We start from the raw sequence: 23,776 nt of genomic DNA, 5'->3' as shown, positions 1-23,776 counted from the left end.
CGCCGCTGCCGCCCGGGGGCGGGCGCTGCTGGGGAACCGCGGGGCGGGAGCCGGGGCCGCTGCGGGAGCCGCGGAGGTGCGTGTGGAGCGGGGCCTGGGCCGCCCCCGACCCGAGGAACTGGGGCAGCCTGGCTGGGGCAGCAGCTGGGTCTGGAAGGGGAAAAGAGAGAGTAGGAGGGCAAAGGATGCGCGTGGATGGGGGGAGGTAACGCGTACCCACGCGGCTCGGTTGCCCTAATCGCGTTTCCTAAAGAAATGAAAGTAATAATACTCCTGTTGTTTTCAAGCCGGTCTGGTAACCAGTAATTCAGGCGGAGAAAGTTGGGCTTGTTCAGCCTGGAGAAGTGAATCCCGCGTGGAGAGCTCATAGCGCCTTCCAGCATCTCAAGTGGCACTGCAGGGAATCCGGAGGGACTTTGTCAGGATCTGTAGTGTAGGACGAGAAGCGATGGGTACAAACTGAAGGAGGGGAAGCTCTAGTTACATGTGAGGAAGAAATTCCTTACGGTGAGCTGGTTAGCCACTGGAACAGGTTGCCCGGGGAGGATGTGGATGCCACATCCCTGGCAGTATTCAAGGCCAGGCTGGGTGAGGCATTGACAGCCTAGTCTAGCGGGAGATATCCCTGCCCATGGCAGCAGGGTTTGCGACTACATGAGCTTAAAGGTCCATTCCAACTCTTTAACATTCTAAGATTCTATGATGACTTGTGTTCATGGAGGAAGAAAACTTTTGATAGAGTTAAAATTTGCATTTGGCTTTAGGAGCAAAGTTGTGCAAGTGTATTTATGGTAAATTATGGTAAATGGTAAATTATGGTAAATCAATAAAAACACACAGCTATGGAGAGCCTCTCTGTGTTTGAGTGATGCCAAACCTGACTGGCTCCAAGCAAAACATTCAGTCTTGGATGCTGAAACCTTCGTAACCTTTATACGCCAAAATCTGTCAAAGGTCTGAGATTTCAAGCTGGTTTTCCACGTGATGTGTAGTTAAAGGTCTTATTCCCCAAAATGACATAAACTAATGTCAAATTTGTACTGGGACTAAAAGGAATTGATTCTGAAATCAATTGTGTATCTTAGCCTCTTGTATTCTAGCACAGAAACCATGATTGGTGATTGTCATGAAAACTGTTTGAATGCACCTTGGTTAACTTGGTTTTTAGTTAGACAGTCTGTAAAGAGGTAGACAAGTAAAGAGAATTTGAAGGTAGTGATGTATTGTTTCTTGTCGTTCTATTAAACATGTTAAAATGCTGTGTGGGACTCTTCTGCTGTGTGCAGTTACTTGATTTTTTGTACTGGTGTTGGGTTGCCAAGGGTAGCACAAAATCTGCAGTTGTTGCCGAGGTGTGTAAGACAGTCTTGAATGTATGTTTAGTAAATATTTTGATTGATGAAACAAACAGGCTACATCTAATAAGCTTAAGTGTAGCTTTTGTGTTCGTGGACATGTTATAGGACATTTTGATTTGCTCTACCACAAATACTTTATATTTTTTATTAATGCAAATGAGTCATCTATGTTTTTTAAAATTTTTGTGTAGGAATGTAGATTTTTGTCCTGAAGAAGACATCACTTGTGTTACCTTGACTTAATTCACTGAAAATGAAGCAAGATTCTACTAGAAACATTTCTTACACTGTGGATTGTGAGGATTATGTGCACGTGGTAAAATTCAATCCGTTTGACAGTGGAGATTCATGTTCCCTCATTGCTTATGGTGGCAACAATTATGTGGTTGTTGGGACTTGCAGATTTCAGGTTAGTCTGTGTTACTGTTGTTTTTGTAAAATACACACTGATATATCTGTGCTAATTCTATGGGTATTTCTTTTTAGGGATGAATTGTAGAAATACTTACCTAGTTTTTTTTCCTCACAATTGCTTTAGTGGATCTCCCTCACACTGCTGGAAACAGTAAAATTTCTCACCTTGAAGTTATTTAGAGTTATATTTGAAAAATTTTAAAATGCATAATACTGAGTATTGTATATTTATATACTGGATAAAATGTTTTTCATTAGATGGGATTTTTTGCCTAGATGTTTGACAATCAATTGGAGACAATTGCTTGGAATTTCTAAGCTTTTTTCCTTCATCTTGCTTCTTTATTATACATTATTTTTGTAATTCATCTATTATTAATAATTACATAGCTGATACTTTTATTATTATTATTGTTGTTCCTCATGGTCTTACTGTTGGAAATTTTCTGAAGAGCACCTAGTGCTAACCACAAAAACATACTGACATTTGTGTTGCTCTCTACCTTGTTTCTGGTGTAGGCTTTAAAAAGGAAGTAATTAAAATTTTGACAACCACTGGCACAAGGTGTATTTTCTATAATTTTCTATCCTCCCTTCCCTTCCACATGTGGAGTCAATGAGTATTTTTGAGTAGGAGAGGAAAATGTTATTCTTTGTTCCTGTTGGGAAGCATTGAAAAACTGTGGGTAATTTCGTGCAGCCTCAGCTGAGTTCTGCTTGGCCTCTAATTTATGTAATTTATGAGAGGTTCTTTACCTGAAAGCAGAACTGTGACATAGAGAAAATGATGTAGGAATATCCTTTGAGGTGCTCCATTGGATGTTCTGAAAACTTTTAAAAGCTTTTTAGAGGTCAACTTACGGATGGAGTCCATAATCCCAACTCTCATTTTATTTTTCCTGTTATCTGGTGTTCTTACCAGTGGTAAGAATAAGCAAGCTTATAATTAGGTTTAGATGACAGAAGGCACCTTTTCATCTCCTGCTGTTTGAAGAGCAATGCTCTGGAAGTGGCAGTATTTTTCCATGGTGTAAAAACAACTCAGAGAGAAGACAGCCTAAAATTATATGTTTGCTTTTGTTCCCATTGCTTCTTCTCACTGCAGTGTGTGCTAAATTGCCATGCTGTTTTAAGTGGCTTTAGTTGTATTTTTGAAGATACTACTTGTACAGAGAATGAGCTCAGCATCTTCATAGCTCAGTTCTGATTTTTCTGCTCTTCATTTGCTTCTGGCTTGAGACTGCAATCATTTAATGTTTTTCTAAGTACTTAAATATTTCAAATTATTGCTTTCTGTATGTTCCAGGTTTTCACTTTGAAGGTGTTTTGATCTGAAAAGATCCCAATATGTGCAATTTTGAAAGCCTTATCATTTTGTAGCAATCTGATTTGTTAGAAGTCACCAAGACCTTGTTCTGAACCAGCTAACTGCAATATTTCTATAGGAGGAGGATGCAGAAGTGGAAGGCATGCAATATAAGACACTAAGAACGTTTCACCATGGAATCAGAGTTGATGCCATAGCATGGAGTCCTGAAACTAGACTTGATGCTATACCTCCCCAGATAAGGTACTCAACAACTACAATGAATCCTTGTCTCTTACCTGTTTTCCCCAAGTCCTTAGTATTGAACTATTCAAAGCTTATGAGTGAAATCTAACTCCTTAGAAATCACTGATGAAGTCTCTGAATTTTTCAGTCAAATATTTTTATCCTTACAGGTTTTTTTGTTCATTTGCTTGTTTGTTGCCCTACTTCTTGTGCCCCTTGACTCTGTCCCCAGTGAATAAGTAGTAAATAATATTTTTTTCATTATTTTTATGGACCTCAGACATAATTTCTTTTTGTGCATCTGTGAAGAAGCATTTCTTTTAAGAGTTTAGTAAATATGAGACATTTGAATGGCCTCCTTTATAAAGCTATTGGCATAATATGTGTGTTCTGTTTCAATGTAGGTTAGATACTATTTGTGAGAGCCATTGAGGTGTAAATCTAGAAAATCTAGAAAGATAATTAGCTGTTAAATGTGAACTTCTGAATTAAAATGTACTCAGTAGTTTGCTTGATTCTTCAAAATTATCATAGTTACTTTCTGCTCCATTTTCCTACAGTCTTTTTGGTTAAAATATGTTGAATAGAAATTGGTTTATGAATTTTATATTTCAGTATTTCAAAACACTGATAATGAGGATAGTTTTTTGTGCCCTACCAAACTTCTTCCAATGAAAGTTGCAGCAGCATTTTTGGGAGGTAGTTCAGGTAATTGGTAATTGATCCAGGTTTAGCTTTGTAAAATGTCTTGCATTTCTTTCTGTGAATAAGTATTCTTGGCACTTGATGCACACTGTTTTACACATAAGCTCCAGTTATAACTCTGCTTGTTGCCAAAGCAGAAAAGATAGATTCTTTTGGGTTTTTTTCAAAATGTGATTTTTTCACACATTGCATCTCACTTTTCATTATTAAAATGAAGGAAAACTGATAAAAAGTCAACTATTGCAATATTGATTGACTGAAGGGTTTTGGTTTTTTTTGTCTGTTGAGTTTAGGTTTTGTACTGCAGCTTCTGATAGGAAGTTACGATTCTTTACTTCTGACTTACAGGACAAGAATGAATATAAGGTAAGGGCAGCTAATGTGATTTTAAAAAGATTATTTACTTTTTAGTGAAGTCTAATCTTTAACTACTTTGCTGCTTCATTTGTGGCAGATCCTAGATCCATCATCTCTAGGGATAATCACTGTATTGTAAATACCTTTCTGTCTTTCAAGTGGGAATAACTGTAATTATCACCTGCATGATCTTCTGATTTCCTTCAAAATTCTTCCTTTCAAACAACGTCCCAGTCCAAGTACTACTGTTAATTAGATATTTTTGCTATCCAGTTTGAAGGTTTTTTTGGCTAAGATCTCAATCTTAGCTAACAATAAGCAAAGCTAATTAATAAAAAAAATTTGAAGGGGAGTCTCCCTTGGCTTTTACTGCTTTAGAATATGATAATGTGTCTTTTGATGAGAGTGGCTTATTGGATATAAAGAAGAAAAAAATAGACTTTTAGTTTTGGTGTGTTAATTTGTATTGGTAAGACAATGAGATTTGTCATACAGAAATGAAGTGAATTGTGGAAGTCACTTATATGGCCATATTGATAATAGAGTGAAGGCAGAGCATAAGAAGTAGAGGTGGATGCTACTAAATGCCTTGAAAGAAAAAGCTTTTTGTGTTACTTCGTACATGCACATATTTTTATTTCCTTCTTTCAGTGTTGGTTGTCTTATATGATTTTGCTACTGAGCAGTGGGATAACTGACATAGTTAGCTTGGTGGGATTTCTGACAAAATAGTTCTAAAAGTTCTTTATGCTCTTTGCTTATGAGTTGATGTCTGTCATTCCATATTAAAGTTATCTATTTATGTAATATCTGCTGGTTTTGTGAATTTCAGACCACAGGCTTTAATGTTAAGCTGCGAGTTAAATCTTTCAACTTTTAGTATGTAAAGTTTCTCTAACATTAGCTAATGGATTGATAATAAGTTGAAATAACGAAACAGTGAGATAAATTTGGTACTACAGACTCTAGCAAGTTAAATTCAACATCTAAGTTCTAATTCTTAAATTTATGTAGGGTTAGTAAGGCCACAAGAAATAGTGTGGTCAGCAGGAGTAAGGAAGTGTTTTTTCTTCTGTTCTTGGCACCTTGAATCCTCTGTTCAGTTTTGTGCTACTCAGGACAAGGAAGGCACGGAGGTGCTGGAGCATGTCCAGAGAAGGCAGTGAAGCTGGTGAGGGGTCTGGAGCAAGAGTCCTGTGAGGAGCAGCTGAGATAACTGGGGTGGTTCAGCCTGGAGAAAAGAAGGCTCGGGAGGGACAGTAGTGCTCTCTACAACCACCTGAAAGAAGGCTGTAGCCAGGTGGGGGTCAGTCTTCCAGCCAACAAGTGATAGGACAAGAGGAAATGGCCTCAAGTTGTGCCACAAGAGATTCAGATTGCATATTAGGAAAAAATTCTTCTCTAAAAGGGTGGTCTAGCACTGGAACAGGCTGCCCAGGGAAGTAGTGTGATCACTGTGTTCAAAAACCTTACAGATGTGGTGCTTAGGGACGGGCCTGGCACTGTTAAATTAGTGTTTGGACTCAATGATCTCAGAGGCTTTTCCAGCCTTAATGATTCTATGATTGTTTAATGCATATACAACACAAATGAGATGTGTTGGCCTGAATTTAACAGTAAAGCTATTAGCTTTGTTTATGGCAGCTGCACCACTGAAATTAGCTGTCCAAGAACTTTATTAAGGATGTACTCTGGCTGAGGAAAAAGTGAAAATACATATTGTTACTGGGTCAGGCTTGGTCTAATGTTAAACTAATCAGAAAACAGCTAAAAATACTATATAATACACACACACACACACATATATATATATATATATATAATATATATAATACTATAAATTAGTGAGTAACTCTTTAACAAAAAGAAAGAATGTGGACTAGTGTGTTTATGTGAGTAAAAGTTCTCTTTGAGACTCTCTTATGGGGTTTTTTGTTATAAAGTGTGGAAAACCCTTTCTGGCAATCATCTTAATTTCTTATATCTGGACAATCATTGTACTCTAGATTTCTTGTCAATAAAAGTAACACCTGACTTTGATTTAAAGCACATGCAAAATCCCAGATGTTCACAAATTCTGGGTGAGCTATGCTGATCTGGCTTTCAATAAAGTTTGATACAGTGGCTTCTTACTAACAGTTCACTGGTACCTCAGAAAACCTATTTCATAAACCTGAGGTTGAACTCACGATGAACACATGGAAAATTTTGATCCATTATACAGTGCATACTTGACACATGGGATCTTCAGGAGAGGTCCAGAACATGGAAACAAAGCTGAAGGAAGTATGTGACTACATTCAGAATGTAATCTCTGAACATTTTGTCTTTTATAGTAAACAATTAGTACGTGTTGCTTCTGGAGGGATAGACAGAGTAATCTTACTCTGTTTTCCCCATGGAAAAACTGTCTTGATGTAATTATCAACAAGGAACTTGAAGCACACTTGAGTTTTCCATTACTTTGTCGACACAACTAATCCAAAATTTATGGGTTGGATCTAACCCAGAAAAAAAACAACAAAAGGTAAAATATGACTGATGGGTCTTCATGAAACCTTTTTCTTCTTTTGAGGTTTTTATTTGGAAATGAATTATGGCTTCCTTGTCCTGCTTCAAATTTTGCTTAATAAAAAGCATATTTCATCAGAGCTGTAGAAGTAAAATAGGCAGGATATTTGAATTCAGAATGCAGAAAATTGTCAAAAGACTTGGCATTCTGTCTAAATAGTTTAGCATCATCTTAGGGCCTATTAGTTCTAGTATAATCCATTAGGTTTTAATAAAATAATGACTTACTGGAAAAAATAAGTTGGCTGCTTAAAATGTTTCTGTATTGAATTGATGAGACATTCTTAAAACTTCTAGAGAGGAGGATTTAGTTCTTATGCGTGTGAGTTTGTTTATTTTTTTATCAGTTCTGTATTTATTCCTCAGAATAGCTGCACTTAAAGGTGTGTTTTTCTTTCAGAAAACTGTGGAACTTGTTTTCATTTGACCTTGTTTTCCTCTGCAATCTCTCGGTCTCATGCTGTTATCGAGAGGATATTTTTGTCTCATTTTTATGATACCTTGCTGGGCAAAACAAAAGCAGCTGTGCCTTGAGATTTAATCAGTGGAACTGAATAGAAGAGGGTGGAACAGTCACAGATACATCTACACATGGAAATTTACCTGACTTAAAATTTTGTGAGATTTCTTTCAAAAATGCCATAGATGTATTTTATGAGAAATACTGAGATCAAAGTTACTTACCAGTAATCAGAGTTGTTTAATGTGAGTAGATCACGCATTCATTGTCTGGTGATTCTCCTCTTCCTTTCTGAGATTTACTATCTTCTACTTTCAAAATTTAGTGATTGAAAAAATGATAAAAAGCTGTGGTGTGATTCACTATCTCTGTCAAGCAAAAGCATCAAACTGACCTCTGTGCTAACTACAAGGAGTAGTGGAGAGGGGGGGTCTTTTCACCTGCAGTGTGAATCTACACATGGATTAGCTATTTTAAAGAAATTCAGTTACTGATTAAAACTTTCTTTACCTTCTGTTAAAATGATAGTTTTATCTTAACACACATCTTTCCATTAGCAGGTCTGTTAAGTACATTGGTGGAACAGTCAGCTCTAAGGTATTTCTCTTTTCTGGTTGGCAGACATTTGATGGCCACTCAGATTACATTAATGATCTGGTCTTTGCTCCCAACGAAGGTCAAGAAATTGCAAGTGTAAGTGATGATCACACATGCAGGTATGCATTTTCTTCAAAATACTATTCAAAAACTATTATTTTACTTTTTCATTCTGTGAATGTTTTATATGCCCACTTAAATAAATAAGCATTTATATTTTTATTTTTAGTGTGCCTTCATGGCCCTGTAACAAGACTAGTCCACTAACAGGACAAGAAATGGACTATTTTTGTTAACTTAGGTTGTGGACTGGCTTTTTGTTGTGACTTGTGGGTTATTTTTTTTTCAAAGCAATATTTTGAACCAGCTAGATTCAAAATGAAGGAAACTGTTGTCTTGGATTTGCATACACTATTTTTTCCCTTCTGGGATAGGAATAAAATGAGAATAGGAGACAGCAGACATGCATGGCTCAGCACTGAATTACACAGACCCTTTTTATGTATTCTGTCATCAGGTGGGTATTGAACTTGTCCATTTACCAAAATGTATTAACCTTACCAGGGGATGGGGTGACATAGCCTGAAGACAGCACCATCCTAATACATTGGTACTGGAAGCTCAAAATGCTGTGATTACAGCTGCTTCAAACCCAGGTGTTTGTATATTTATAACAGGAAGTAGAAGGGAAGCATGGTTTAATGCTTTGAAGCATGCTGAGTCAAGCTTTTTGATGCAGGAGTTTGTCAAAAGGTCAACCATCTTCCACCTTGAGTAGTGTGCATGTATCTATTGAGCTGCTCTTCTTACCCCTCCAGTGCAGTTGGAGAGATCAGGAGGGCAGCTATGCAGGCTTTTCAGGTCATCACAGAAGAGCAGCAAGAGAGTTGGAAAAGCATCATCTTTGACTTTCTTTACTCTGATGAGCAGGCAGTTTTTCTAGAGATGTCTAGTCATTGCTTCCAACAGTCATTAGGAATGAATAGTAGAAATGTATGACTTACCTGTATCTTCTGATTTTTTTCCTATCCGTGATTTCGTTGTTAAATCTAAACTCCTATTTGGCTTATTCAGCAAAAAACTGTTTGACTCTGTGGCCTTTTCCTGTTTATTTTATGAAATGCTCAGCTTTCCTGGGATGAAAGAAAACTCTTTTAAAATCAGTTGTCTAATTGATACTAATTTGAAAGGAAATAAAATTCATGTAATTAATATATACTAACAAGATTTCAGCTTAGTAACTGTGAAGGACATTTTATGCCATAAACCATAAAGTCTTTGGTTAAAATCCATGGGAAATAAGTAGGAATTTTTTTGGCTACTTGAGTTCTTATTTTTTCCATTCATGCATGTGGGGCATGAAAACTTTTTCTATTGAATTTAAAGGTTACACTTTCAAAACTAATGGAAAATGCATTCCTTGGGACTTACCAAAATCATTCTTTACTTACTCTGTAATTTGCTTCAGTAGTAATGTAAGAAGAGGAATAATTCTTCTGTCTGTACTGAATTTCTATCCTGAAATTGTTCTTAGGATACAAAATTTGCTAATGCCTGTGGAATAAAGTTCTAGAACAGTTAGTACAAATCTTGAGTTCCACTTTTAAGTCTTAATAAAATTTTAAAACAACTTTTCAGTATGTACTGAATGTATACAAGGATGGTTAGGTCTTCCCTGGTTTTCACTCAAGAGTAGGTTTAAGTGTAGGTTTAAGTTCATCAGAGACCTCTAAGGAAGTGAGACTTTGAGTTTTCATCCACTAAATAGTCTTGCCATGAGCTGCTGCAACTGTAACATCTCAGAGAGGGGTTCAGTCATTTTGGTTGGAGGACAGACTGTAAGTTGGATACTGGCTATATCCAATGTTCTTACCTATAAATTGCTGCTGTGTCACTCAGGAAATGTTATTTCTTTCATGTGGTCTTTATTTGCCTTGATCTCATAAACTTTTTTGCAGCTGTGAAGTAGAACTGGAAAAGTAGAACTAAAAATGCTCTTGCATAAAAATAATTACAGTGGTCATCTGTGTTATGATAGCTTTAAGGAATACTTCATTTCATTTAATTCCTTGAAATAGTAAGTCATTATACACTTCTTTGAACATTTGCATTAAGTGTAGGAATGTGTGTGTCCCACTTTGTTAATGAGATCTGTGTGTGTACGACTCCCTGTGCACCACTCTTCAAAACAAAAAATTACTACTGGATTTTTCATTATGATTTGGAAACACAGTCTAGGAGTCTGCACAGATTCAGATGCACAAATCATTTTGTTCTGATACTTAATAAAGCCAAAAATGGTGGGAAATGTTTGGAAAACACCATAAGTTCAACTGACCCCCTCCGCTGTTGGTGGTTATAGACACTATCTGATGTTTCTGGAATTACTTAATATAAAAAACCATCCTGTCAAGAGTCACTAATCTCATATCCATGCTAAAAATGAACCTCTTGACTGTCAAAAGTTTAATTCAATCTAATTGATAATCATCTCATACTCCCTCCTCATGTGGAACTGAAAGGTTACTGACAGTGTAAGACCCTTTGATTCCTTTTGGAGTTCTGTTCATTTCCTTAGGCTGTGGCTCACATCACATAGAGGACTTTGTGAATTTATCAGTCACTGAAGTTCATCTTCCTCTGTTGCACGTAAAACAAATGCCAGTCCATAAGAAGACAGTTTTGCTCCCTAAACAGGGATTAGGGGGAAAGGTTTGATATCACTGAAAGCTAAATTAACTAGAGTCTTGGAATATATTCTAGTGTTTCATCTGGTTTTAGGAGGGCTTATATCTAGTGGTTTTTTACATGGTACTCTCATGCTTTAGTTATTTAGTATATTTTAGTGTATTTTTCTCCAGACAATATGAAGGAAAGCTAATGGTAACTCCTGTTTATTTTCTAATGTATTGCCAACACACATTGCACTTGAATCTTACCTTGTTTATTCAATAAATATTTCAGTCTTCATCTAGTCATTATCACTTATTTCTACCTCCAAAACCATATTCTATTTACATCTTCCCATTCCTAGTACAGTCAGGTATGGCTTTCTGTCAAAAGTTTTATAAAAGTTGTCTTGTTTCATGTTGTTCTTTCTTCATCTGTTTGTATTATTGGATTTTCCAGTGTCCCTTCATATAAGAAATGTCATACCAAAATATTTGTTCTTTCTGAGGTATGCTGGTTATGTTTTATCAAGCTAGTTGTGCACTATAATTTATGAAAATAAAAAAGACTTGAGTCTTTTTCAGAGTCCAGTCTTTGAATTTGCACACTTTTTGTATCCAGTTTTGTCCCATGTGCCCCACATGTAATCTTAAACAATTCTGTTACATTGTACAGCCACAATGCAAGTACTAACCAACTGGTGTTGGACAGTGCAAGAACTAACTTATGGTCTCCTGTCAGCTTAAAAAGAAAAGCAAAATAAAAGCCTTCTGGATCAAATGTTTGGAACATTATTTCAGTCTGGTCTTAATAAACCTTTAGTTAGGAAGTCTTCAAAATATGAGGATGATGGAGTAATTTCCTTTGTGACACATTATGGCTTATGTTGAGTCACACAGCTCTAGAATGTAGTCTAGCCTATAAATTGTTTTTAAATAGAAATCATTGCATTAGATTTGTTTAGAAGTTTTATATTTTAGAAAGCCGTCAGCAGAATTGGTAGAGTTTTTCAGTAGCAGTCATACCACAGAAGCATTTAGTTTTATATCTATGTTGGGAACAATAAGCTGATAGCTTTTAACAACCATTTAAAGGAAATGAAAGGACAGAACTGAAGCTTCACTTTGTTTTCCAAAAATACTGCATGGTCTCTGGTTTTGCATTAGATAACTTTAAAGGTATTTCAGTGGCAGTAGTAGAAATGTTTATTTCTTGGACTTAGTTCTGTGTGCATGGCCTGAAATGTGTATTAGTGAAGGGGAGGTACTGCACTGCATCCCCTGCCTCTACCAACACTGCAGGGTATAATTGCAGCCCACAGTTAGCAGTGAAAAATAGACCAATGCTGGCATATTCAAGTAGATATTACAAGAAGCTAGAGATAACATGATTTTTAATGCCAAATCTGAAATACTCTAATTGATCAATTCTTTAGGTACAATGACATTTTGTTTGATCACCAAAAGAAAATAGTGAACATGGGTCAGCTTTCTGAAGGAATATTTGTACATTTCCTCTGTGAAAAGACTTCAAAAAAACTTAAATTCTTTGTCAGTAAAATAAAATACATTACTAGAAATTATCTTGAATATTACACCTTCACCTTCTTCTGACCAGGCAGAGGAATTTCTACAGTTCCACTTCAGCCTTTTGTGTCCTGCCTAGTACCTTCCAAATCTGTGATAGCCAAATCTATACAGAGTTAGCAGAAGACCTTAGTACTTCCTAATCTCTGCACTTTCATATTCCTTTTCTGAAATCTTCTCACTCCTTGGGCTGTGTGAGGAACAACTTCACTCTGCCTTTGTGTGAACTCAGGAACAGGAATCTTATCTTTCTCCATTGTCCTCTAGGCTTTTCAAGAGTGACAGGATTTTCCTTGCACATGGAATATGTCTGATGGAGATATAAAGAAATGTATTGAAGTTAGATATTAAAAAAACCCTAACAAAACCATGTTGGACAGGAGTAATCTTTGGGAAATTGATCAAGTATAGTTCATCATGCTTTATGGTTGGGAATCAGATGTCAAGGTTTCTTCTAGCCGCTACCCACTCACTAAAATTGTTAGAAATCTTTTGTTGGAAGGATTTCCATTTTTACTTCCATCTTCTGGGGATTTGAGAAATGCCTGAAGACTGCAGTCTGGTTTTGTTCTTTTAATATTGCAAATGATTATTTTTGTCCAGTTAGCATTATTCATAATTCAGAAAATTAGAAGATAAAATAAGGATCATCTCCATTGCCACAGGCTTTCTGAGTTCTAATGAGGTACTTTTCCTGCTGTAATAAAAGTCCACAGTAAGATGAGATTCCTGCACATATGCATTCATATTCATGCATGCAAGATATAATACAGTTGATACAATGGAATTTGAATATCTTCAAGCTATGAGATAACTGCAGTTTTCATTTGTTTGTTAGTTACAGGATTTGAGTGACAAGAGAAAGGTACTAGTATCTCAAGAATTTCCTTTAACAGCATTTGCAGCTATCTCTATTTGAGTTGGTTTAAGTTTTCTGAGTACTACAGTAAATAATTTCTCAGTTTTAGTTACTTAAAAATAATTATTTTACTGAGAAGATTGCATGTTATTTTTGAGACTATACATTAATCAAACCTTATTTCAACTGTGTTTATTCAAACTTTCCTCCAATAAAATCTTTGTGGATTTTTTTTTTTAAATATCAGAAAAAAATACCACAAGCTCAGTGACAAGTCTACACCACGATGGTTGGTTAGAAAACAAGGAGAAGTAAGAGAGTGACACATTGCAGGGTTACAAAAGATAAGGATATTTGGAGAAAAATAGACAGTGTTTTACTTTGGTATAAAATCATAGGAGTGTTAGTAAAGTTTCAAGAGCTTTGAATAGAAAATCCTGTCTTTTTGGATTTATTTGCATGATAGGAATGTGGACAAAATGGGGGGGCAGCATCTGTAGCTGATTTGCTTATGATTACTGAGTAATTTATTAACTGAAAATCAGTTTGGCTAAATTTTTGGGGTTTGCACATTTTTTACTTGGGTTTTTCACACAGAAATATTGAAAATGCATATGTAATTCTATAGACATAATGCATCCAGACAAGGATCTATCTTGATATGTATTGCCTGGTTTGTGTTTTGGGGGTTTTGGGGATTTTTTCCCCCAAAACTAAATTATATCATCTTTGGTATCAATAAAGAAAATACACAAGAGGCTTTTATCCCTTCTTCTCCTCATACCGTTTGTTACTAATAGTCCTGCCATTCTTACAAAGTAAAAGTACAAATTTGGTAACTTTATAAATAACAAAGTTATGGAGGTAAAAAGCATAAATTTCTGTCTCAACACCTAATAACATCACTTACTTCAGGAAAGGAAACATAATGGCATATTCCTTTTGCCAAAATGATTCACCATCTTCTGTTTTATCATAATTTTCTCCCTGCACAGTAAATACACATGGGAAGTGTTGATTTGACTTGGACAAATCTACAAGGCAAAAATTTTGGCAGTAGAAGAAAGTATTGTATGTTTCTAAATTACCTAATCAAGTAGATATTTCATTTTTTAAACACTTGTCAGGTTTTTGTTTTGACTTTTTTTAGTAAGGACACTGATTCTTCAAGATTAGAGACCCTGTGTTTTCTACAGGGAGAACAAATATTTGATCTATTGTGGTTTGGCATAAGAAAACAACATTGTTCATTAAATATATTTACTTTATTCCCATAGATTTTGTCTAGACTTATGATGTATTAGTTAAGAGTTTTTTTAAATCTCTTAAATATAAGGCTCTAAGCACCCTGGTGAGATATAAACTGAAAAAGTCTGGAGGAAGTCAGCAAAAATCCTCTAAAATAAACAATAATAGTACGTAGCCACTCATCTAGCTCAAAAGACTGGGCACTAAAACACTTCTTTAAAAACTGGCTGTTTCTCAAGTTTTGCATGTCAGAGCGGAAGGATATATGTGTATGTTTCAGTATCCAAATGTATATAAATAATATGTAGCTTTGTGGTTCAGACTGATGTTCACAACTGTGATGTCTTTGTCTTGTAACTGAGCTATTGATTCTGTAGGAAAAGAAGGAGATGAGCAGTGGCTGTGAGGTAAAATAGGCTCAGCTTTGGTTTTGTAGCATTTTAGGAACAAAGTAGCTCAATGGGTCATATCCACTCATATTGAACACATCCAAGGAAAACTCACCCATCACCTAACCTAGTTTTGGTGTTACAGCATGCACTTTCCTGTCAATCCATATTGACCAAATACTATTGATAATTTAAATTTTTTATAGCTGCCAGATATGTGCTGTAGATGTTTCTAAAGGCAAAGGTTAAACTGGCACATGTGATTTATCTGTTGAAATCTCTCCAAGACCCTTTGTTGGCTAGTGTTACCTCTGCTATAGATCCTTCTGTTTGCTTTAGCTTCCTTTCTGGTTTCTTGTATTTCCATTACTCAATCTTGTCTTACCAGGAAACTCTGGAAACTCTTATATTAGGCAGACAAAATACTTTAATAAAGGGTCTTGCCCTTTACATGGCAACATGGATGATTTAAGTTGTTTGGTACCTCACTTTAGGTTCCTTGAATCAACCGGACCAACAGTGACTTTCCTGCTTTGTACTGCCTCACTGTTATTTATAGTATAGTACAAAGGCTGTAGTGTTGACTTATGAAAAAATCAGAACATCTCACTGAGATTTTATGTCTAGATAACTAAAATGTCAAATTATTTGAATAATTAAATAGAGCCTATGCCTAGCTCATCAAACTTAAAATACCTGCAGCACTGGCCACTTTCACTGACCTTCAAATGATACAGCATGAACACCATTTCATTTGGTCACTTCCTCTGTGAACATATTGAGGCACTGAAAGTTAATGTATTTGCAGTCAAATGGCAATAGTTTAGTACTTTACTGGTTTTTTTCTTTCTTTTCTCCCCAGGGTCTGGGACTTGGAAGGAAATGAGAAGGCCCATTTTGTTTTACGTTCTCCTGGAATGAGTGTTTGCTGGCATCCTGAGGAGGCTTTTAAGGTTGTGGTTTTCAGCTTTTTGCCTTATCACCTTTAAAATAATGGGAGGGGGGACACACCTAAAGTATGAATCTTTGATGCTGTAGTCACATTGAAGTTTGGGGACCTAGTTTACATTGTAACTGGATATTAGCTGGATCTGCTAAAAAATGAATTCTCATTGCCATTCCTGTCATTTTACCCTTGGTCCCTTACTCCTCCCATCAGAAATATTCCTTGTTTATTATGTACATCAGTTATTGTTAGCTATTCTGCTGATTGCATATTAACTGACAGTTACCAGAGAAGAGCTCAAGTTTTTCTCAGATGTGGTAACACGGTTCACCAATAATACAGACTCTTTATAGAACTTGCCAAGCTTTGAAAAGTATCTGCTTGAAGTTAGCAAGGGACTTTTTTGTTGTTATTCTTGCTTGAAGTGTATGAAATATGTTCTGAAAAATCTAATCAATAGACAATTTTAAACTTATCTCGTTATTGTACTGGGGAGGATTAATCAGCTGGTATGTACCCAAATATCCAGCTTTATTAATGGCCTAGTCCCTGCAGTCTTAGATTTATTATTCCTACTGTGCTTACCAATAATTGCCTTAAGCAGCTACAAATGGTTGTTCAGGTTAGCACAAAAACACATACTTAAAACAGAGAAAAGCAGTCGAGTAAGATATCAAAATATTTACACAGCAATAGGGAATAAGGATCTCTAATCTCTTCACGCTTTCTACCAATATCAATATCCGTCCTTACTAAGAAAGGAAACTGTTAACTGTAAAAACTGTTGATTCAGGTGGCATCAGAGTGTAATGCGTTAGCTGCTGTTTGCTACTGGGCAACTTTGTTAGCTCAACAAAATCAATAGATTTTCCCAAAAATATTGCAATAATATGCCAGTCTGAGGTATTATTAGCATGTCTTTTCTTTGACCATTATCAAAGACAGGCATAACATATTTTGTTGGATTTGTTTTGTTTTGTTTTGTTTTTTTTAAGAAAAGCCCATTCCAAAAACTCATGAAACTTGATAGACTTAGTTCTTGCTGAAAAGCTTATTGCAGGTCAAAATGCTTACTGCACCATGACCTTTAGTTTGCAGGAAAGCATAATTTTGGTGACAGTTCTGTTTTTCCAAACAAATTGGTATTTCTGGAGTATTTTTTAAATGCTTCTCTGACTTTCTTATTTACTGTTCCTCACTATCTGAAAACCATTTCTCCTCGTGAAGACAAATCTAATTTCATCGTCTGGGTGCTGGGTTTTGGAAGCCCAAAGAAGTTGTGAGGGCTCACTCCTTTGAAGTATTAAAGACCAGGTTGGATGGAGCCCTGAGCTATCTGGCCTAATGAAGGGTGTCCCTGCCCATGGCATAGGATTGGAACTAGAGGATTCTTAAGTTCCCTTCCAACCCAATCCTTCTATGGTTCTGTAATTTAATCAGGAAGGTCTTTCTACAATACTTAAAAAACAACTGCTTGAGTGTATTACTGTAACAGAAGAAGTTTAGATAAAATCTGTTGCAAACTGTTATAGGATGAAGTAAGAGATGTTATATAAAATCAGTAAGAGTAATTCTACAGATTCTACAGCGATACTAATTAATACTTGGCTTAGAATGATAGGCTGGAATCATTTTGGTTGGAAAAGACCTCTAAGATCCTTGAGTCCAACCTTTAAATGAACACCATCGTATCAACCAAACCATAGCACTAAATGCCATGTACAGTCATTTTTTGAACACCTCCAGGGATGGTGACTCCACCACTTTCCTGGGCAGCCCAGTTCCAGTGCTTGACAACCATTTCTTTTTTACAGCACTATGTCAGTCCTTTGTACTCTCTGAACTCTTTGTATTTCAGAACAGAAGCTGTTGAATGTTAAAATAATATTTTTTTGCTGTATAAAAGCACATTGCTTTGGTGGTGGCAAAGTGGTGTTTGATCTCCAAAATTATACATATAGGTATTTATAGATATATAAAAATAAAATAATGTAATCATTGTGTATAACAGTAGTACAGATTAAAGTGGTTTTTATTTATTGGTTAATGAGTATCCAGGAGAAAGTTTTCTGGTATGAAGTGACAAACTGTACTTCATTTAGTATTCATTTAGTGAGGCTGTGGGGGGTCACGTGACCTGGGGGGCACTTGGAAAACATACAACTATTGAACAGCAGTTTCCTTTCAGTATGTGCATTCAGATTTTAAGAGTATGCTAATCTACATATAGAAAACATTTGCATGATACATACCTTAGACTTCAGAGAAACCCTGCTTGCATTTCAAAATTTAATTTCCATTACATGCTAACTTTACCACATTCTGTGAACTTCTTTTAACAGCTGATGGTGGCAGAGAAGAATGGGACAATACGATTCTATGACCTGATTACACAGCAGGCCATTCTCTCTCTGGAGTGTGAACAAATACCACTGATGTCAGCAGACTGGTGTTTAAAAAATACTCTTAAAATTGGAGCTGTTGCTGGAAGTGATTGGCTGATCTGGGATATCACTCGCTCCAGGTACTTTTATACCTATGGGATAAGTTTCTTTGTTCTCTCCCAAATCAGTACCTAAGGAAATGCAGGTACTTGGCTAATAGAGCATGGCAGTCACAGAACCACAAATGGGTCAGGCTGGAAGGGATCACAGTGTGTCAGCTGGTCCAACATCCCTGCTCAAGAAGGGTCATCCTAAAGCACAAGGCACAGGATTGTGAATATCTCCAGTGAGGGAGACTCCACATCCTCTCTGGGCAACCTGTTCCAGTGCCTGGTCACTTGGAGAGGAAAGAATTTCTTCCTCATCTTCAGGTGGAACTTCCAGTGCATCAGTTTGTGCCCATTGCCTCTCATCCCTGCTTGCAGCAGGGAGCAGAGCCTGGTTCCATCCCCTTGACACCCCTGTTCAGATACTGATGGACATTGATGGTCCCCTCAATCATCTCTTCTCAGGGCTGAACAGGCCCAGCTCCTCCAGCCTTTCCTTGTAAGAGATGCTCCAGCCCTTATGTATCTGTGTAGGCCCCATGTGTAAGCTAAATAAATGAACAATTATCAGCAATTACAATATTGATACAGACCATTCTGTGGAATTCTTTGTTTCATCTTTAGCAATATTTTCTGTTAAAAATACAACATTGTCTGCCTTTTTGTCCATCTGAGATAGCATCTCACTACTGTTTACCTCTCACTGTATGTGCTTGTTAAAATTTCATTCCCAGTCATAAATAGATTACTATTGGTCCATAATAAACTGGACAACTACTTCACTTTTCCTACTCCAAATTGAGATTAAAGCTGCAGGAATTCTCTGGTTTTTTCTCAGCTGCCTCACAGAGAGTAGACAATGTGTCCCCTTCACTGTACTTTTGGTACTTATAGTATGAGCTGCAGTTGTTTGCAGAACAGTTTTTTACTCTGAATGTCTGTTTTAGTTATCCACAGGAAAAGAGACCTGTCCATGTTGATCGAGCCAGATTATTCAGGTATAAATGTCATCTCTGTTTTGTGGGGTTTATCTATTTAAATCTATGTGTATGCAAACAGCTGTGAGTCTAGTAACCTGCTTGTGTCTCATTTAAGTAATTTTTAGGGGGACTGGGCCTATAAACTTTGTGAAATTTATGAATGACCCACATTTATTATATTATATATATGTTATATATATATATATATATATATATCTGTATATATAATTATGTATATATAGCATTCTTGTGATACTTTTGTTTTACAGCACTGTGCATATGGGGCTGTGGGTGGGGAATCATTTACAAGCTAATTCACTAAATGTGTTTCTCTGCTGTTAGTAGAATATGTGACATCTTCACACAGTTAATCCCAAGGGAGAGAACTCCACTTTGTGTGCACTTCTGCTAGCATTTGGGTGGGACAGGGGTATTTGGAAAGTCCATTCATTTCATTAATAGGTGTATTCATTTTTTTTCATAGGTGGTCCCGAGTGAATGAAAATCTGTTTGCAACCACTGGATATCCAGGGAAGACAACTACTCAATTGCTGGTTCATCATTTAGGACATCCCCAGGTAAATTTTTGACTGGAGTTACATCTGTTCTCCTCAGATCAGATTCATGTTACTTAAAAGCTATAATTAAAAACTAGCCCAAACCATTCAGAACTGCTGCTTGGGGTGCCTATTTTATTTTATTTTGGTTTGTGGCATTCATTCTAAGGGAAAAAAAAATGCTGCACACTTAAACTTCTATCTTAAAAGCTGCTTGATCTATATGTTTTAGTTTGCTTTGTCATGTCAGTTCTAAGGGAAAGAAAAACACCTTTAACCTGATATTTAATAAATCTGACAATATTTCTAGTTCTAAGGAAGCTAAAAGCACCTAGTGGTGTATTTTTCTGGTTTTAACTAATTATATTTTAAATCATTAATGAAAATGAAATGAAATGAAAATAGGAAATACTTTGGTGTTGCTGGAGTCAGTATATATTTGTAATGCTTACAGTAAAAATATTACCTCCAAACATACTAGTTACAAGTACATTGAAATAACTAGAAGTAATTTCATTTTAAGAAGTTTCTAAGTTTGAGATCATGCCTTTATAATCATAGTGTTTATACATGTATACATGTTATAATGTAAAGAGTTGAAACTATTTGTTATTATGGAATATTTTGCTGCATGTTCCTTAAATGTAGTAAGTAGCTACTTGGACTGTGTAGCTGAGAATCACATTTTTCAGTAGAATTTCTGTTGTATTTAACTATATTTATTAAGGAATATTTAATCTGTGGTTTATTTGTCTTTGCAACTTGGTATCTTGCAGTATAGAAATCATTTCTGAGGGAAGTTGTATTGATACCTTTCTTTCTCTATTTTTTAAAGCCCATTCTTACTGGAACTGCAGCTGTAGGATCAGGTTTGACATGGCACAGAACTCTTCCATTATGCGCAGTCGGAGGAGACCATAAAATTTTCTTTTGGGTTACTGAAATGTAAAATAAGCATTTGCCTTCAATATGAAACTTGACAGCATAATGCCTTTTTTCTAGTAAAATGAAAAAGAACTTACTCTTTGCAATGGTTTTCACTTGGACAATGGAAGAAAGAAGCAAGCAAGATATAAATCATTTGTGTTTGACTTTTAACTTGCAAGTACAAGAGCTTTTGTAAAATTGATTATCATACGTCTGGTTCTTAGTTATTTCTGTTAAAATAAAATGTACTTTTTAAACATGGTATTTGGTGTGAAATTAATTTTTAGGGGGTTTTTAAAGAGATGTTGTGTCCCAGCATCTCAGTCTGACACTTTCACTCATTTAACACAGCTCAAATATCTGAAATTGTGCAGAGTACCTACAGAAAGAACACTTCTCTATATTAACATTCCCAACCATGACTATCTTATAAGGAAAAAAAATGCAGTAATGTACTGTCATAAAATGTTGTTCCTGGAAATTTTTGAATAAACTAATAAAAGTACCACTAGTAAAAAAAATAAGAATGATAATTTGAAGCAGATTTATTTCTTTAAAGATGACAGAGGTATTTACTTCAAGCCTGTCAAACAGCATAGAGTGGTTTTTTTTCTGCTTACTGCCTTTTACTTCCAGTCTTTACAGAAAAATCAAAGGCATTCTGCTTTCTAGAAAAATATTTTTTCTGTCCTTCACATGTAAGACCCAGAACTGAGGTAAAGGAAGAAGACAGAGATAACTCCAGTCTTAAGTATCTTTTTTGCATGCTTTTGCAAGTGAAGGGATGTCAGGATATTTCAGCAAGTGTAACAGTTCCTTACAGCATCATAGCCATCCTTAAGAGCTGTAGTTAGGTTTTAAAATATTCTTTTGTTTGCTTCTCTTTATGTGGGACACATAAAACCAGTTCAAAAGTAGGACATCAGTAAGTGAGATTACAGTCACCTTTTGAAACCTAAGACCTTTATCCTTGAGAACTTTTGCTCTCCAGCTGCCACCAAAATTTACCTAAAATGAATATAAAGTTCCTTTTAAGTTCCAGTGGACTGGTGTGTGCCTAAACTGTAAAAAAAGCAGATGTTTCAAGATAACAGTGCTCTGTTTATCTTGTATCCATTGTCTGCCCAGGGATAGCAGCCTTCAGGGGAGGTTTAATTCACTTGTAGCTAAAAATCTGTGGGTCTGGGAGGAAGGATTGGTTTGAGGCACTCTTATCCTTTTGGTGTGTAGTGAAACTGAAACAGATGTGGGTTTTTCTGTCCTCAGAGCAAACTTCACACAGCTCCTGCTTGTGCAGAATATATCCACTATACTCAGGGCCTATACAGACAAGGACAATTTGCACCAGGTATGTGCAAGTGCACTCTTGAGCAAGACTTTTGGTTTAGAATTGCTTAAGACCCAAAAGGGCAAAGGACAGAAATTCTTTTATTCTGTAGTTAGTTCAGAAACCAGGATGTTTGCTTTTCATACTCTGTTTTTAAGGACTACTTAAAACTGTTTACCCAGGAGTGATCTTGCCAAATTCAAGGCTCTTCATTTTATATATTATATATATTTTTTTTGGAAAAAAGTAATATGGATATTTTACATAAATACATGAGAAAGAGCAGCTAATGTTTTTAGTATGTTCTCCATGCTCTTTTGTACAGAACAAAATAATTAGTTAATCCGCTCATGGTGCCTTAGAACAGTACTTAGAAAACAAACTTGACAAACCATTTTCAGAGAACTGCAAACCATTCATCATTTAGTTATCCTTTCCTTTTTTTTTTTTTTTTTTTTAAGAGACGTAGAAAATACCTTTGTATTTCTCAGTCTATTTAACTGGGAAAGTAAATTATAATTCTCTGAACTGTTTGCAAGATTTGTACAAATTCTGGCACAATGAGATTATTGAGATTATGGGTGGGGGGGAACATTGCTTAAATCAGTGTAGAGAAAAATCATTGAGGCAATATGAGTTTCATAGAGAAAACTTTACTAGAATACCCTTTGCAAGCATGAATTTAGAAGACTCCATGGGAAATCAAGCAAATGTTAATCCACACTGATCTTTTCATCTGTTCATTGGACCACCTTATTAAAACAACTATAGCCCCTCGTGGAGGATCAGGTGACACCATGTCTGGAAGTTTTTTGGATCAGCTTTTTGTTTCTGTTTAACTTGTCTCTCAGTTGTATAGCTATTTGAGTTCTGGGCTGATTCTAAGCTGAATGTGGTGTCCTGGGACCTGTAACAGTGTATAAGCACACAAGATGCATATGAACATTGTAAGCTACAGTAGCACTTGCCTGTTTTCTCAGCTTGTGCAGTTTTGTTTTGCAGTTGACCCGAGGCTCTGATTATGTGCAACATACGGGGCAGATCAGTTTCAATGCTTTGAAACTCATGTTCTTGCCTTAACTTTTCTCTGTACCCTAATCACAAGTCATGTATTTTTTACTAATGATGAAGATAGAGCTCTGATCAGTTTTGTGTACTTTTCCACTCCAAGTTAGCCTCAGCATCTGGAAAGTTGATAGCTTCAAAATACTGATGTTCAACCAAACTTCATTTTGGTAACTCTCAATCACTCTTTAATCTCCTTTCCTTCACTGGAAGGTGAAGCTACACAACAGGGCCTTGTAAATGTCAGCATATATATGTACACATGCATAGGGTATAAACTGCCTGCATTTACATACTGTACAGTACTTATACCTCAGTCTGACATTTATCATCCAGCATGGGTGCAGGTAAAAAATACATTTTCAAATAGTACACACTATAAATCTGGATGTTATCACTCAACTTTTTTTTTATAAATCTTCTCCTTGGGAGTTCAGTCATTTATATTTACAGCTGAACAAGTTATTTAAATTAAAACTTTTTTAAGAGGTTTTGGGAAATTTGGATCATTTTCCTCCATTCTCTGTTTTTCACTTTTCATACCCTGCATTTCTTAACTCCAGCTGGGAGGAAAAAAGTGCTGTGCTGCACTTTTCTATGCAGTATATTTAGACAAATTAAAAGCAGGAAGTACCAGAAAGTTCACAGAAGAGCATATTCTTGGGAGATTTCTTGTCCAGCTTTACAAACCAACACATTCAGATAAGATCTGACTAT

At 36.1% G+C, this 23,776-nt stretch overlaps 1 protein-coding gene across 1 annotated transcript; it reads left to right on the top strand.

Annotated features, from left to right (window-relative positions):
- The first annotated feature begins 6 nt into the window (after window positions 1-6).
- On the top strand, window positions 7-20,931 carry NUP37 (nucleoporin 37). The gene is made up of 10 exons (XM_056510978.1): window positions 7-76; window positions 1,550-1,767; window positions 3,218-3,342; window positions 4,323-4,395; window positions 8,039-8,133; window positions 15,629-15,719; window positions 18,055-18,236; window positions 19,151-19,201; window positions 19,668-19,761; window positions 20,576-20,931. The coding sequence occupies exons 2-10, from the start codon at window positions 1,612-1,614 to the stop codon at window positions 20,687-20,689; spliced, it is 981 nt and encodes a 326-aa protein (XP_056366953.1). The 5' UTR covers window positions 7-76; window positions 1,550-1,611; the 3' UTR covers window positions 20,690-20,931.
- The last annotated feature ends 2,845 nt before the right edge of the window (window positions 20,932-23,776 follow it).

The sequence above is a fragment of the Oenanthe melanoleuca genome, chromosome 1A, assembly GCF_029582105.1.
Source record: "Oenanthe melanoleuca isolate GR-GAL-2019-014 chromosome 1A, OMel1.0, whole genome shotgun sequence".
In the NCBI taxonomy this organism is placed as follows: domain Eukaryota; kingdom Metazoa; phylum Chordata; class Aves; order Passeriformes; family Muscicapidae; genus Oenanthe; species Oenanthe melanoleuca.
This window is presented reverse-complemented; position numbering and strand designations above follow the sequence as displayed.